This window comes from Cricetulus griseus, chromosome 3 (genome assembly GCF_003668045.3).
Source record: "Cricetulus griseus strain 17A/GY chromosome 3, alternate assembly CriGri-PICRH-1.0, whole genome shotgun sequence".
NCBI classification, from domain to species: domain Eukaryota; kingdom Metazoa; phylum Chordata; class Mammalia; order Rodentia; family Cricetidae; genus Cricetulus; species Cricetulus griseus.
The window spans coordinates 61,337,551-61,351,799 of record NC_048596.1 but is presented as its reverse complement, the minus strand read 5'-3'; the positions used below and the strand labels follow the sequence as shown (position 1 = coordinate 61,351,799).

Here is a 14,249-nt window from a genome sequence, read left to right as displayed (position 1 = left end):
GATGGTAGGGATAGGCCCAGGACAGCTAACCCTGTGCTCTGCAGAGAAGAGGTAACCAGACACCTTTGCTGGGGCCAGACTCAAGTTAATGACTCGGGGGAGTGCCCCACCTTTCCTGAGGCTTCACCTTCATCCTCTTGAGACCTGGACCCAGAACCTTGACCCAACCCAACCTTGGAGGCCTGGCTTTCCCTGAGAGGAACTGGACCCTGCAATATGTCTTGGGAGTGTTTGGATTCAAGGTCATATCTTTTCTGTGTACCTGGATCTGTGTCTGCTTCCGGAACCACTGGACTCTGGTCAACAAGTCTGAGTAGGCAGTTGGACTCACAGTCACCCGCATTACCTTGCAGTGACCTGTATATAGAGACATGCCTATGGCCTTTACAGGGCTCAGAGTGAGCTACTAGGGGTGTGTGAACAGGTAGAGATATAAGAGTCCTTATGGACATATTCAACCATGATGTCTCAGAGGCGAGGCACATGATAGGAAGGTCTTCACATGGAGTTCGCCATTCCTCTCTGGGCAGCACAAGGGCTGGTACCCAGAAAGTTCAGGCAGAGGCAAAACACAGTGGTGACTGGCAAGGGAGCTCTTGGGAGGTGTGGATCCTTCAGATCCCTGAGAAACATGTGATGATTCTGTTTTCTATTCTGGGCTCAGCCTCCCCTCACCCCTGCATCTGGTAGTGGGAGGTCCTGTTGTGTGGTAGGGATTTCTCAACCCACTGCAACCCCTCTGGAGTCAATGGGAGAAGCCTTGCTTATACCCAAGCTTACCACCCACTGCTACCGTTTTCCCCTTGGGTGCAGGCATGGACTTTGGTCTCTCAAAGGCAGCACCATACAGATAGGACCTGCAAGCAGAGTGAAGGTCACAGGCCCATTCCCAGAGGAGGTAAAGAGCAAGGCACACAACACAGGTCTCAGGAGCGCATCGAGACAATCTGCAGCTGGCATCTAACAGGTACCTTTCCTTGTTTACTTTGCCAGGCAGAGGACTTGAAATTACAAAAGACCCAGCAGTGTAGGCCTACACAGACCTAAGAGAAAGACCCTGTGTGGACACGGATCACAAAGTGTCTCCATCCCAATATACTCCCCAGCATTATGGAAATTCATCCTGGCCTTTTCCAGGAGGGTCAGAAGAGGACTTTCCATGTCTCTGGATTGAACGCCTGTCAAGTGGGCTAGCTGAGTCTGCCCATTATGCTTTCTAGATGGCACAGTCTGCCTCAGTGTAGGAGCTGAAGTGTAGTAAGCTTGCTATACCCAGGCCTCCTCGCTTGGCTTCTCAAAAGAGCAGAGCTTTACAACGATGGGAGGGGGAGACCTCACCTGTCTCGTGAGTGCTGAAGAAAGACGATCCGGAACATGGGTGGAATCTCATTCAGGAAGGTGAAATGCTGATCTGTGACACAGAGGCCCTGCCATGCCTGTTCATGACAGGGGAAAATCACTCAGGACCCAGGGCCATTGCTCTGTGGGATGCATTACTACCACAAGAGGGCAGCAGAGGCATGAGAAGTTCACTGGTTCCTCTAAAATGTCCTGCTACGCCTACTTGCTAAAGTGGTTTCCAGAAACCTTAAACAGCATCTCTTCAATAAGGTTCTTACTGCTGGGTGGTAGTGGTGCACACCTTTAATCCCAGCACTGGCGATGCAAAGGCAGGTGGATCTTTGCTAGTTCGAGGCCAGCCTGGTTCCAGGACAACCAGGGTTACACAAAGAAACCTCAAAAAAACAAAACAAAGTAAGTTCCTAACTACTTCTTCCAGCCTAACTGAGAACCTCCACTTAGTCCTGAGTTTGCAGACTGTTAACCTAGCTTGCGGTCGATTTACTCCAGACCCCAGTTCTGCTTTCCTGTCAGAATTGTACGGGGATAATCCTGAGCAATCCTAGACACTGCACACTTCAGGGTCTCCACTGCCCATGGCAGGCAGCCAGCATGGGCCCTGGGGAGCATCCTGGGATCTCCTGTGTGAGCTTCTAATGCTCATGGATTCAAGATAGATGCTTTGAATTTGCAAAACTGCAATCATTTCTTAGAAAACATTTTGACAAAGAATAAGCAACAGGAAGCCACGGAAACCCTACATAGAGAACTTGGTGGGGATTTTTCACGATAACTGTACCCACATGGCAGGTGAAAAGATAGGTAGTGTTGTTACCCTAGCGCCTCCATATAGAGGCTGTGAACAGACTTCTATTGGAGGAGGTTTGCTTTTCTCCCTGGCTATTGACCGTCTCAAGAATGTGGGTAGCCTTGCTATGCAGGTTCATGTGGTAGCAGGCCCTCCTTGCTGCAGGATGTTCTGTTGTGTGAGCATACCACTTGTAGTGCTTTGGATGAGAATGGCCCCCATAGACATATTTGAATGTTTGGTCCCAGTAGGTAGGATTAGGAGATGTGGTCTTGTTGGAGGAGGTGTGTCAATGTGGGCTCTGAGGTTTCAAAAGCACACAATATTCTCAGTGAGCTCCTGGCTATTCTTCTAATGTCATGTCTACCTGCCACCATGCTCCTGCCATGATGATCATAGACTCTAACCCTCCGCAACCATGATCCTCAAATGAAATGCTTTCTTTTATAAGTTGCTTTGGTCATGGCAATAGAAAAGTAACTAAGACAAGGCTGCTGGTGCCCTGAGTCTGGTGGGTTTTTGTTACATTGACACACTTGGGCAGGGTATGAGGGATGACACCCATGGCATGGTATCTCTAGATGTCAGCTGGGACGGGGCCTCCAGGTTGTCTGTATAGGGCTGGTTTGCACCGCATTTGCTGTGTGGATGATGGAGAGAGTGCCTGATGTTCCCTGCAAGAATTATAGTGTGGCCTGCTGCTCCTTTTGTATCTGTTGAGGGTGTATGTGTCACTGGGTGGACTGTGACTTCTTGCTAGGCTGACCCCTGTGCCATTGTGAGGTCTCCTTCCATCTCTAGTGACACAGTGCACCATGTCTGACCTTTGTCTTTTAACCTTTCTGTCCTCATGTGTAAAGTGCTTCCTCTAAGTAGTTGCATCAGGAGTCTGTAGTCCTTTTTTTATTTTTTTTATTATTTTTTTTATTTTTTTAAATCTGGTCTCTGACATAGAGTGTCACTCAACATGCATTTATTGTCATTGCCAATATATTGAGTGTATAGCTACTGCTGAACTGTTCTTTCTGTATAGAACCACCAGTTTTTATAGTCTACTTGCTTTACTTTGAAGTGATTTCCATTCCGTCTGTTATTTTGATACACATGGTTTTAGTGGCTCTTCTTAGGGACTATGACTGTCACCATGGACGTGTGAATCGCACCACTTCTCTGAGGGCCACAGGACCTTAGAATCTTAAATTGCCCTCCTTCCTCTTGTCCCTTGCACTCCCTTTTGCGCATGGTTTGACTCAAGCCTAACAGGATGGATTTCGGGCTCTGGCCTCAACCATGGCACTTATTTTGAGTGTTATAAACTCCTCTCTCAAGTCTCCAGACTGTCCTGATTGTTCATAGTTCTGTCTGAGACTGTTTTCCTTATGTCTTTTAGTTTCTCTGCTATTTCTTGGTACAAATTATCATGGTTTTTAGGTATCTAAAAATGCCCCTATTCTCTTTCATGCCCCTCTGTGGTTGGTGAAATTCCATCACAGTTTTTCTTGACGTACTTTGTCAGAGCAAAGATGAAACTGGCTAGTCACTGGACTTTACCAAGGTCTAGGTGATGTGGAATATTCCTTCACACTGTGTGAAGATATGTCACTGTGGTTGGTTTAATAAAAAGCTAAACAGCCAATAGGAAGGTAGGATTTTCGGGGCAGAGAGAAAGCTGGGAAGAAGGAGGCATCGTCAGCCAGATGCCGAGGAAGCATGAGATGCAGGAGATGAGGAAAAAGCCATGAGTCGTGTGGCAACCCGTAGATGACTAGAAATGGGTTAATTTAAGTTATAAGAGCTAGTTAGAAAAACAAGCCTAAGCTACTGGTCAAGCTTTCATAATTAATAAGTCTCCAGTCATTGTTTGTGAGCTGGTAGTCCCTATGAAAAATGTTCGACTACACCTAGACTCCTTTGGGGCAAGTGAGGGAATGAACTACATTTCCCTCAGCTTTCTTGTCCTTGTGTTCACAGCACATGAGGCTCAGAGAGGTTGAGTGGTCCTCTAGACCCACACAGCTAGAATGGGTAAGGCATGCATCACTGTCCTCTTAGCAGTCAGTGAGTGAGTACAGAGAGGCCTGCAGACCACAGGAGCAGGTATGTAGGCTCTTTTCTCATTACCCTGGAAGTGGCGGCCAGCCTCTGCTCCACACTGGCAAACAGGTTGGTGGAGGTCTTGTCCTGCTTCCTCATCCGCTGATGGAGCTGCAGCAGGGCTGCCAGCTGTGAGCTGCTGGTGTTGTTCGTGGCAGTGAGCAAAACATTCCGCATCATCTGTGAGGTCGAACAGCTCTGAAAACAGACCAGAGAATGGCGGTATGTGCAGCATCCAAGGGCAGAAGGTGAGTGGGCATCTGGGGGTCTGTGTGAGTCACCCTCAGCTGGACTTCTGTCCAGCATGTAGCTGGACTGTGCCAGCTTACAGGGCAGTATATCTCACTATGGAGACTTGGGGTACAAGGTGAGCACAGCACGTGTTCGCTGAGCTACAAGAGCAGGTACCTGCCTGGCTTCTGTTACTTGAGGACTAGCATGCCCTAAGGCTCAGAGAATAGGGTGGCATTCTTCTTCTTTCAGCCACAGGGCCACCCTGGTCCTGTCTAATGGACAGCAGTATGGCCGCCTGGTACTTGCAGACAAGGGCCCTTTTTGGAGACGGGCAGAAGAGGTCTGTACCTGAGACAGTGACAGGAACTGGCAGGTGGTTATGGGATCCAGGCTGCCGATGCACTCCACCATCTCTAAGCTGGCCATGGCTGCGATGTCCAGAAGGTTGCTGCTCAGGGAAGCCTGCAAACACTGCAGCAGTACCTCTGATGTCTGAGCCAGGAACCTCTGGGCCAGCACCAACCTCTTCTGTGGGCAGTACAAAGCTCAAGGTAAGGTGGGCTCTTCAGGCAGAGGCCACCAGGAGACAGATAGGGATTGCTGCCTACCTTCAGACTCTCAGCCTTCCGGTTTTGCTCTCTGGAGGTTTCCTTCAAGGTTGTCGAGTCCCTGGTGGAGGAATCTGCACCTTTGTCATCTGTGTCCGTCTCCACCTCCATCGACCTCTGGCTGTTCTGTTTAGCACCTATCTGCGATGTACACCATGTGTTTGTGTTTGTGGATTCCTGCTTGGTTGGCAGGGAAAACAGATGCCAGGGCAGGGGAAGATGGTAGGGACCTGTAGGCCCTGAAAGTTATACGTAACCGGGAGCCATGGGGTTGTGTGTGTGGGTGTTGGGGGGGGGAGGTCAAAGATGTTACCAATTTGGTGGGAAGGGAGAGGCAATCTCTCAAGGGTGCATACACAGAGTTCGAGAAAAGCCAGGCCCAGCTGGCATCAGGGGACGCCACCTCTCATACTTTGCCGAAATTCGTCAATACTGTCAATACCCACCAGACCCTGGCCACCAGCAGCTTAAACAGATCCCCAGGGACAGTGAGAGCAAGCTAACCATCGGGAACAGATGCCTGTGACAGTACAGTGGCCTCCGAGTTAAACAAGCTATTTAGAGACTTCAAGCTGATCAGGGAAGAAACCACAGTGGCATTTGGGAAATGAACTTGGAGAATGAAAGTTCTACACATTAAACTTAGAAGGTTTCATGGAAATGCACTTAGAGGAAAGATCCCGCCTGGAAAACAAGAGAGCTCGGAGAAGAAAGGTGAACTTCGGAAATGGAACAGCGGCGACCAGCCATACCTAAGGAAGAGGAAAGGGACAAGTGCACAGAGGTGGGCAGGAACTCCAGGGCCTGGGAGGAAGCAAGTGTGTTTCCTGGAGCTTCCTGAACTCCACACAGGGGTCATTGCCTGTTTAGAGACAGCCTTCCTCATCTTACAGATGAAGACCCTAACTCAGGACAGACAGGTGAGGGGCTCATGCTTCTGTATTTCAAGCCCCTGACTTTGTGAGCTAGGCAGGAGTTACAAACATCTGCTTACCCAGCATGGGTCTTATTGGTCTCTTGCTGTCTACACCCTGAGGATCCAAGGTACTAAGCCAAGGGCTTCAGAGCTAGCTGGCTGGGAGCTTCTCTGGGTGTTGAGTCCTGGGGAATGGCTTGCTAAACTGGGTTGTGAGGGCTTCCGTAGGAGCTTGTCTACTAAGCATTCTGGCTTGCCCATTGAGGCTGATGCCATCTTGGGGTAGAAGTGCCTCTGTGCAGGCTCTTAGGAAGGGGACCTGTGCTGAGAGACTTTATCATTTATTATAGAAGTAGCAATTAATATTCAGAATTGACTTCTGATGGAGAAAATATTTATATTTATATTCTCAAAAAGGCCCCAGAAAAAGGAAATTCCTTCTCACTGGGGCATCAGTGATAAGAGCCGCATCCCCAGATCTCATGTAGTCCCTCCCTTTGATCTAGTGCTGGGAGAAAATGCTAATATGAATCAAGGGACCATTTTCCTTCCACAGGGTATGCAAGTTGCCATGGCTACCATGATGCTGTGTTTCCAGCTACCTCGAAGGCAAAAGCAAAACCCAATGCATACATTTTTATGTGTTTATCAATTATAAACTTCTAGTGTTCTTCCTTGTTTTATATTTATCAATTATACACTTCTGGTTTAACTAACCACATAAATGTAGTTTTATGTACTAATCCCCTTCTCCCTTCTTAGAAGCCATAGACATTTAAACCTTCCCCACCTCTTAAATTCACAAGTTGAGTCCCCCCTGAGACTTAAGTTTCTCTGTTTTACAAGTCACATCTCCTCACTTTTGTCAAGACCCTATCTGCCTTCAGGGCTTTGAGAGATAGGCATGCCTGGTATCCTTACTATTGTCAGAGAATTACTAATTGTGTCTGTGGGTATATAAACTGGAAACCTTGTGGGATCTAGGAGAATTTTTAAGGGGAGAATTTTTTTAAGAAGAACTTCTAAAGAGAATTTTAAGAGAGCTTTTAGAGAAAGAAGTCTTGAGAGAAACTTTTAAAGAGAACTTTAGGGAAGAACTCTTTTTGAAGAATAAAGAACCTTGGGAAGAATGATACCTGTGTGAACTGATTTGTTTTCAGCCTCAGACCTTTTCAGCCAAGTACTACCCACCTGCTATAAGCCTCCTGTCTGAACGGTCATTAGACCTGGAACAGGCAGGCTTGCAAGAGCTGTCACCAGGGTTCTCAATTGGACGGGTGCTTCTGTCAGAGAATCCAGCCCTAAAAGAGGGTGGGCCCTGGGAGGAGCAGAGGAAAAGGTAGCTTTGCCCTTCTCAGAGATTTCCCAAGCTGTGTGGTATAGAGAGGGCCATAGAGGCAGACAACATCCGTCCTGGTGTATCTTAGCATGGAGATGCCCCAGATAGTGCATGAGATTTCTGAAGCTCCCAGGGGCCAGTGCACAACTGGACACAAGCCACCAAGACAGAGATGCCAGGGCCAGGACCTTCATAGCTGAGTTGGTGGAACATCTCTTACAACCCAATTCTACAGTCAAGGTGGAGCAATCAAGGACTAGACTTCAGTGGGAAGAAGGGACACCTACCAAGAGGTCTTCCTCCCAGCAGAAGGAAGGGTACACAGGGTCTGTCTGCACGGAAAGTAGATGGAGGGCCTTCCCAGCCAGCACTAGAAGCTGGGCACGGATGTCCATGCAGCCCACACACAGCGGCTGCAGACTCTCCAGCTGTGTCAGCACCATGTGAGGCAGGGTTCTCTTCAGCATGTACCATTGCTTCAGGAAGACAATAAGGTGCCATGATCACCAATGGCTGACACTTGAACTCTACCCAATCACCTAGAGGTGACTCAGATAGCTTCCTTCTAGGGTTGCCTCCCAGGGAACATCTGAGCACTTTGAGCTATATGTTTGCTCTGTGAAGTTCTGTGTGGTAGCATAAGGAGGTGTCCCTGGTGAAAGGTTCAAGCATTATGCTGGCCTGCCCCTCTTACCTGGTGGAATCCACTCAGGCAATACCCTGGTCAGCCTAAGGTTCCATGGGAAAGAAGTCTGCACGCAGGTGCAGAGGACCCCTTTAAAAGATAGGCCCCTGCCCCTTTACGCTCTCTCTCTGTCTCCTGTCTCCTGTCTCTCTGTTTCCCTGCTCTGTCTCTCTTTGGTGACTGGCCATGGCGGTCAGCCATTTACCCCTGTTCCTCTTCTTAGTCTCCCCATTCTGCCGCGCCTTATAATAAACTTATAGTCAATATGTCTGTCTCAGCAATTTCTCTTTTCTTCTTTTTAAACAAAACAATAACACCTGGGACTTACATATTGGGAGAATAATAAAAGACAATTTCTATTAGAAGTCATTATAGATAGAGGTTAACTGTAGGATTCATTTGTGTTCACCCTAAATTAACCTGACTCATTTCATGGCATTTAAGAGAACGGGAAAGTGCTGGAGCCACAGCTGAGCATGTGCAGGGCCCTGGGTTCTATTCCTAGGACTGCCTAAATATAGGAAGGAAGGAAATAAGGAAGGCAGGGAGGGAGGGAAGAAGGAGAGAAGGGAAAGAAAGTGGAAGAATGGTTTTCTTCCAAATAGGTATTCACTTATTCAGTTTGTTCTGTTTGCAGTGCTGGGAGGGACCAGGGCAGGGACTAACCCCAAGGCCTGGGAATGGAAGTTGTAAGTCTACATAGGAAACCCCTTCCAATAAGCTCTTCATTATTAGTTAAGTCCTCTTGGTGATCAGACAGTGTCTCTCTTCACTAAGGTGTGAGAGTGGTCAAGAACTGCCTGGGTAGGGACTGAGGGTCCCGTAGATTGACACCCTGCTTTCAGTGTGACTGGCAGACCCCCCAGGAGAGAACATGGGCTAAGGCTCCCTTTGGTCACCAAGCCAATGGATGAGTAGTCGTTGATATTCTGAAGGAAGTCTGCAAGTAGCTTCTCCAAGGAGCCCTGCTCCAGCTGCAACTCCATGGCCTCCTTGAAGACTAGCTGCTGCATGTCCAGGCATGTTTCTGCCAGGCGGAGTTTGAGGCGGGCCAGCCTTCTCATCAGTGGTGAGTTGATGTTCTGTAACTGAGATAGTTGGGAGGTGGGTAAAGCAAGGCATTCTTCCCGAGGAGACCAACCCTTGGTCGGGGCTTTGACAAAGGCCTAGCTGGCATGTCATAGACAGCACACATTGAAGTAGAAATACAAGCATAAAGTGGATATACTTTGACATGGCAATAGATGCCACACCATCCCAACCCAAGTAAAGGAATGTGGTCTTCACACTCTGAACTTTCCCATGTCCTTTCTTGAGCCTGTGTTGGCATTAGGCTCTTCTCTACTTTAAGTTATCCATATTGTATAAACAGTGTTTTGTCTTGTTTTGTTTTTTCAGGCTGGGCCTTCGCCCTGAGAGACTCCACTCCACTAGCAACTTTGAGGGTAGAGGATAACTGAACTCCTGGCTGGATCCACAAGCACCACCATCTATCTGGCACTGCCCATGCAGCATACACAGATAAATGGATTATTCCTGGGAGAATGAAGCCACTTTATACAATTACTGGGGTAAATTAAAACTATAGGGGTATATGGGTGTATTGAAGCCATATTAGGGAAACCAGGCCCAAGAACTTTATCAGGACATCAAACCAGGAAAAAAGACTTTACTCCCTCACCTGCACCCCCCCCCCCCATAAAGAGATGGACACCTAACACTGTGATGGCATGGCCCTAAACCAGTTTGTCTGGTAGCTGGTATTGTGTACATCGAGAACTCACAGGCAGAGAACCTCCAAGTGTCCTGGAGGCTTCTGCTCTGCTTGGTCACCCAGCTGTCTCTAATTGTCCACACGTTTGCCCATTCAGACCCAAACCTGCTCTGACCTGGTTATGTCCTGTCACCTCTGCAGTTGACTAGGTTTTTGCTCTCAAACCTGACTCTTCCTTAGCCCAGTTTCTATGGCAACAGCTTCTCCTTTTCTGGATTCCTTTTCAGTTTAGACTCCACTAGAATTTCTCTCAGCTCATTTCCGAAACGTCTTGAACCCTTCGGTAGCCTCTTTAATTTGCATGCTTTCTGTAATCCACACATATTCATATATAGACAGATTTGCTGTGTGACATGAGAGTTAATATTTGTAATTAAGACTGGGAAACAAGGACTTGAATTTGCCTTGGCCAGATTACAAAAGTAGGAAGATAATCAGGCAAATTGCTGCCGTTAACACTCTTAAACCTTGTGAATTTATTTTATTCAACAAATCCTCATGCTGTAAAAAGGCACAAATATGTTCATCTCTGTTTCTGGCATAGCATGCTCAAGACAGCTTTCCCCTATCTCAAGTGACAACTACTTTGTGGTGCGATAAATCAGTGTTGTATAAATGGCATCATACAGTATGAGATAGTTTTGTCTGCCTTACCCCAGTATGGTTATTTTGAGAGTCATCCATATGCCACATGAATGATGCTTGTCTTTTCACGTGCTTGTTTTCCATATATTTGAGGAACTGTCTCTTCAAATAATTTGCTCATTTTTAATATTTTACCTTTAAAATTTGAGAGTTCATGCATTCCTCTATCAAGGAATAAAATTTGCAAATGTTTTCTCCAAGTCTGTTTTCTTTTCACCTTTCTCTTGATAGTATATTTTAAAGAGAAGATCATTTTATCAATTTATCCTTTTACTGGATCATATTTGCCAAATATGTCATCACCAAGGGACTTTTCCTGTGTGTTCTAGGTTTTTGGTTTAGGTTTCTGATTCATTTGAGGTTATTTTTTTTTTTTTACATCAGTCTGAGGTATGAGTGGAGTTCAGGTTTTAAACCTGCATTTTTCTATTGTTCTAGTATCGTCTAAAGACTATCCTTTGTCCATAGAGTTGTGCCTCTGCTAAAGACTCTATCCATGTGTGTCTCTATTTCTGTATTGTCAGATTTGTCCCATTCATCTGTTTGTTCGTTTTCCCATTAAACACACGCTGTCTTTTTTTTTTTTTTTCAGCTATTGACCATGTAACTTTTTTTTTTTTAAAGAAAAAGATTTATCTATTTATTTATTATGTATACGGTGTTCAGCCTGCATGTATGCTTGGATACCAAGAGAGGGCACCATATCTCATTACAGAGGGTTGTGAGCCACCATGTGGTTGCTAGGAATCAAACTCAGGACCTCTGGAAGAGCAGTCAAGTGCTCTTAACTTCTGAACCATCTCTCCAGCCCACACACCATCTGGATTGTTGTACCTCTATAATAGGATTTAAACAGGTACCATTGGTCTTCTAATTTTATTCTTTTTTGAAATTGTCTTGGCTATTTTAGACCTTCCTTATTTTAAAATCATGTTGTCAGTATGTATTAAAAAGTGTCTGTAGTAATCAGTTTTACGGTTAAGGAAGAATTGACATCTTACTAATATTTCATCTTCTGATGTAGGAACATGAATTTTTGCTTTCATTAATTTAAGCCTTCTGTAACTATTCTCGGTAATGTTTTCTTGTTTTCGGAGCATAAGCATTCACATTTTAGGGGTCGAATTTTATTCTTAAGTAGTCATAAATGATATTGCTTTAATTTTTAATATACAATTAATTATTCTTTTACAGAAATATGATGTATATACTACATAACCCTGAAACACAACTAACTTACTCATTAACTTTAATTTAGCTTACTTGTAGTTTTTCATTTTGGTATATTACATGATTTTCTATAAAATCATGTCATCTGTGAAAAAATATTTTTCTTGCATGTTTCTTCTGTCAATCTGTATGCTTTTATTTGTTTTTTGTTGTTTTTGTTTTTTGAGGCAGGGTTTCTCCTGAATAGTTTTGGAAGCTTGTCCTGGAACTCACTTTGTAGACCAGACTGGCCTTGAACTCACAGAGGTCTGCCTGCCTCTGCCTCGTGAGTGCTGGGATTAAAGATGTTGGCCACCACTGCCTGGATGTGACTTTGTCCTTTAAGGAGTTGTAGTGAGTTTGAGCCTCGGTTCAGAGATTATCATCATGTCCAAGGTCTTGAGAATTCTTGTTCGGTGGATTTTGTTTGGTTTGGGCATTGTTTTGGATTTGCATTGACTTTTTCTCTCCATCTTTAGTTCCTATTCTATTACTTGTTTTAGATTCAGTTTGCTCTTTGTATTTTAAGGTAAAGAGGAGCTCTTTGACTTCTGGCCTGTTACTGTTACTGTTATTACTCAGATGTTTAGTGCTTGCTCCAGACTCCCCCGAAACACTATGCTGACATCTTAAATTCCTTGATGTCCTCTCCTCCCTTCATCTCAAAACATTTAATCTCTGGCTTCTTCTGTGGCCTAGAGTTGCTGGCTGTATTCTACTTAAACTCCAAACATTTGGGGTTTCCCATGCACACAATGCTTTTCTTTTCTTTTTTTCTTTTTTAAATCTGAGGTAAAAGCAACATAAAGAATTAACAAATTTGAAGTATGAAGGCTGGAGAGATGATTCAGTGGTTAAGAGCACTTGCTACTCCTTCAGAGGACCCAGGTTTGATTGCCAGCACCCATGTGGTGGTTCGAAACCATCTGTAACTCCAGTTCCAAGGGATCTGATGCCCTCTTCTGACTTACATGAGCACCAGGCTTGCATGTAATTCACATACATACTCACAGGCAAAACGCTCACAGACATAAAGTAAAATAAATCTAAAAATTAAAGTATGCAATTCAGTAGCACATGATAAATCCACAGTGTTGTGTTATCATAATTGGTTCAGTTCCCAAACATTACAACGTTATTCTACAAGGAAACCCCAAACTAGAAGTCACTCATTGTTCCTGTCCTTGTCTCCCAGAAACCACTAGTCTATTTTCTGTGTCTATGGATGTTTCTACTCCCTGTTATTTTTTTTAAATATTTATTTATTATATGTACAGTCTTCTGTCTGCATGTGTGCTTACACACCAGAGGAGGGTGTCAGATCTCATGATAGGTGGTGTGAACTACCATGTCGTTGCTGGGAAATGAACTCAAGACCTCTGGAAGAGCAGTCAATGTTTTTTAACATCTGAGCCATCTCTCCAGCACCTGCTTCCTGGTTTTGATGTCCAATTTAATTGCATACAATTCTCTGTATGGTTCAAATTTTATGACATTCATCTTATGGTCCTTCAGGAACCATATATCTTGTTTTTTGAGACACATTCTCTTGCTGGTTTGGCCTTGCGAAGAATGCCAGGATGCCTAGCCAGTGAGCTCAGGGATCCACCATCTCCTCTCTAGTGCTGGAATTAAAAGCACAAGACATCATGTCTACTTCTTCTGCTATATGGATTCGAAGGTATTAGGGGTAGAAGGTGAGGTTCTCTTCCATACAAGAGTACTTCCAGCTTCTGGACCAGATCTGGTGGAAGGCGTTGAGGTCCAAGGTGGGAGGGGCAGAGGCCCAGTTGGCCCAGAGAATATATACAACTTTGTTGACTGAACTATGTCCCCAGCCCTTGTATATGGGTTTTGTAAAAAATATATATTGGTGTGTGTGTGTGTGTGCGTGCGTGCGTGCGTGCGTGCGTGCGTGCGTGCGTGCGTGTGTGTGTGTGTGTGTGTGTGGTTTTATTGGATTCGACCTTACTGAGTAGCTTAGCTTGGCTTGGAACTCCTCATCATCTTCCCTCAGTTTCCCAGGTGCTAGGATTACAGGCATGCCCCACTGTACCTAGCTGGTTTTGTCTTAAAATCAGATCTGTCAGGCAATGCTGTCCTGTACACAGACATGACTTCAATGTTCAGGCTCATACTTACATCATGAAGGGATAGTAGCCCCTGGATTCTGTGAAATAGCTCTTCTTCCTCAGCTATAGCTCCGTTGGACAAGTTATACACATCCAGGCAATAGGCAATTTTTTGTTCCTCATCTTTCTCCTTTTGAGCACATAACCTTTATACAATATAAGAGTGGAATTTAGAACAAAGATGTTCTAATTAATATATTATACCAATACCTGTTATACCGATTAATGTATAATTTCTATATAATTATGGTATACATTTTATCAGTACCTAAAAATTTTGCAGTTAAATGTTTTATACATAAAGTTATTTTCAGTTCATTTTATTTATTTCTTTTCAGCGTGTATGTAGATTTGTTCATTTATGTCCACAGGTGCATGTATGTGCATATGGAAGTCAAAATCAACCCTTTCTTTGGAGACAGGGTCTCACACTGGCCTAGAACTCACTAAGTAGGGTAGATTGC

General features: G+C 45.0%; 1 protein-coding gene across 1 annotated transcript in view; it reads right to left on the bottom strand.

The window, feature by feature from the left end:
• Window positions 1-14,249, bottom strand: part of Cfap46 (cilia and flagella associated protein 46) — an 86,994-nt gene that overhangs the window by 12,359 nt on the left and 60,386 nt on the right. The window contains exons 39-47 of the mRNA XM_035441279.1: window positions 13,796-13,931; window positions 8,925-9,113; window positions 7,624-7,816; window positions 5,086-5,222; window positions 4,826-5,005; window positions 4,271-4,441; window positions 1,339-1,436; window positions 781-857; window positions 263-357 (exon numbers count right to left, since the gene is read on the bottom strand). Coding sequence (XP_035297170.1) covers window positions 263-357; window positions 781-857; window positions 1,339-1,436; window positions 4,271-4,441; window positions 4,826-5,005; window positions 5,086-5,222; window positions 7,624-7,816; window positions 8,925-9,113; window positions 13,796-13,931 — 1,276 coding nt within the window. The remainder of the gene's footprint in view (window positions 1-262; window positions 358-780; window positions 858-1,338; window positions 1,437-4,270; window positions 4,442-4,825; window positions 5,006-5,085; window positions 5,223-7,623; window positions 7,817-8,924; window positions 9,114-13,795; window positions 13,932-14,249) is intronic.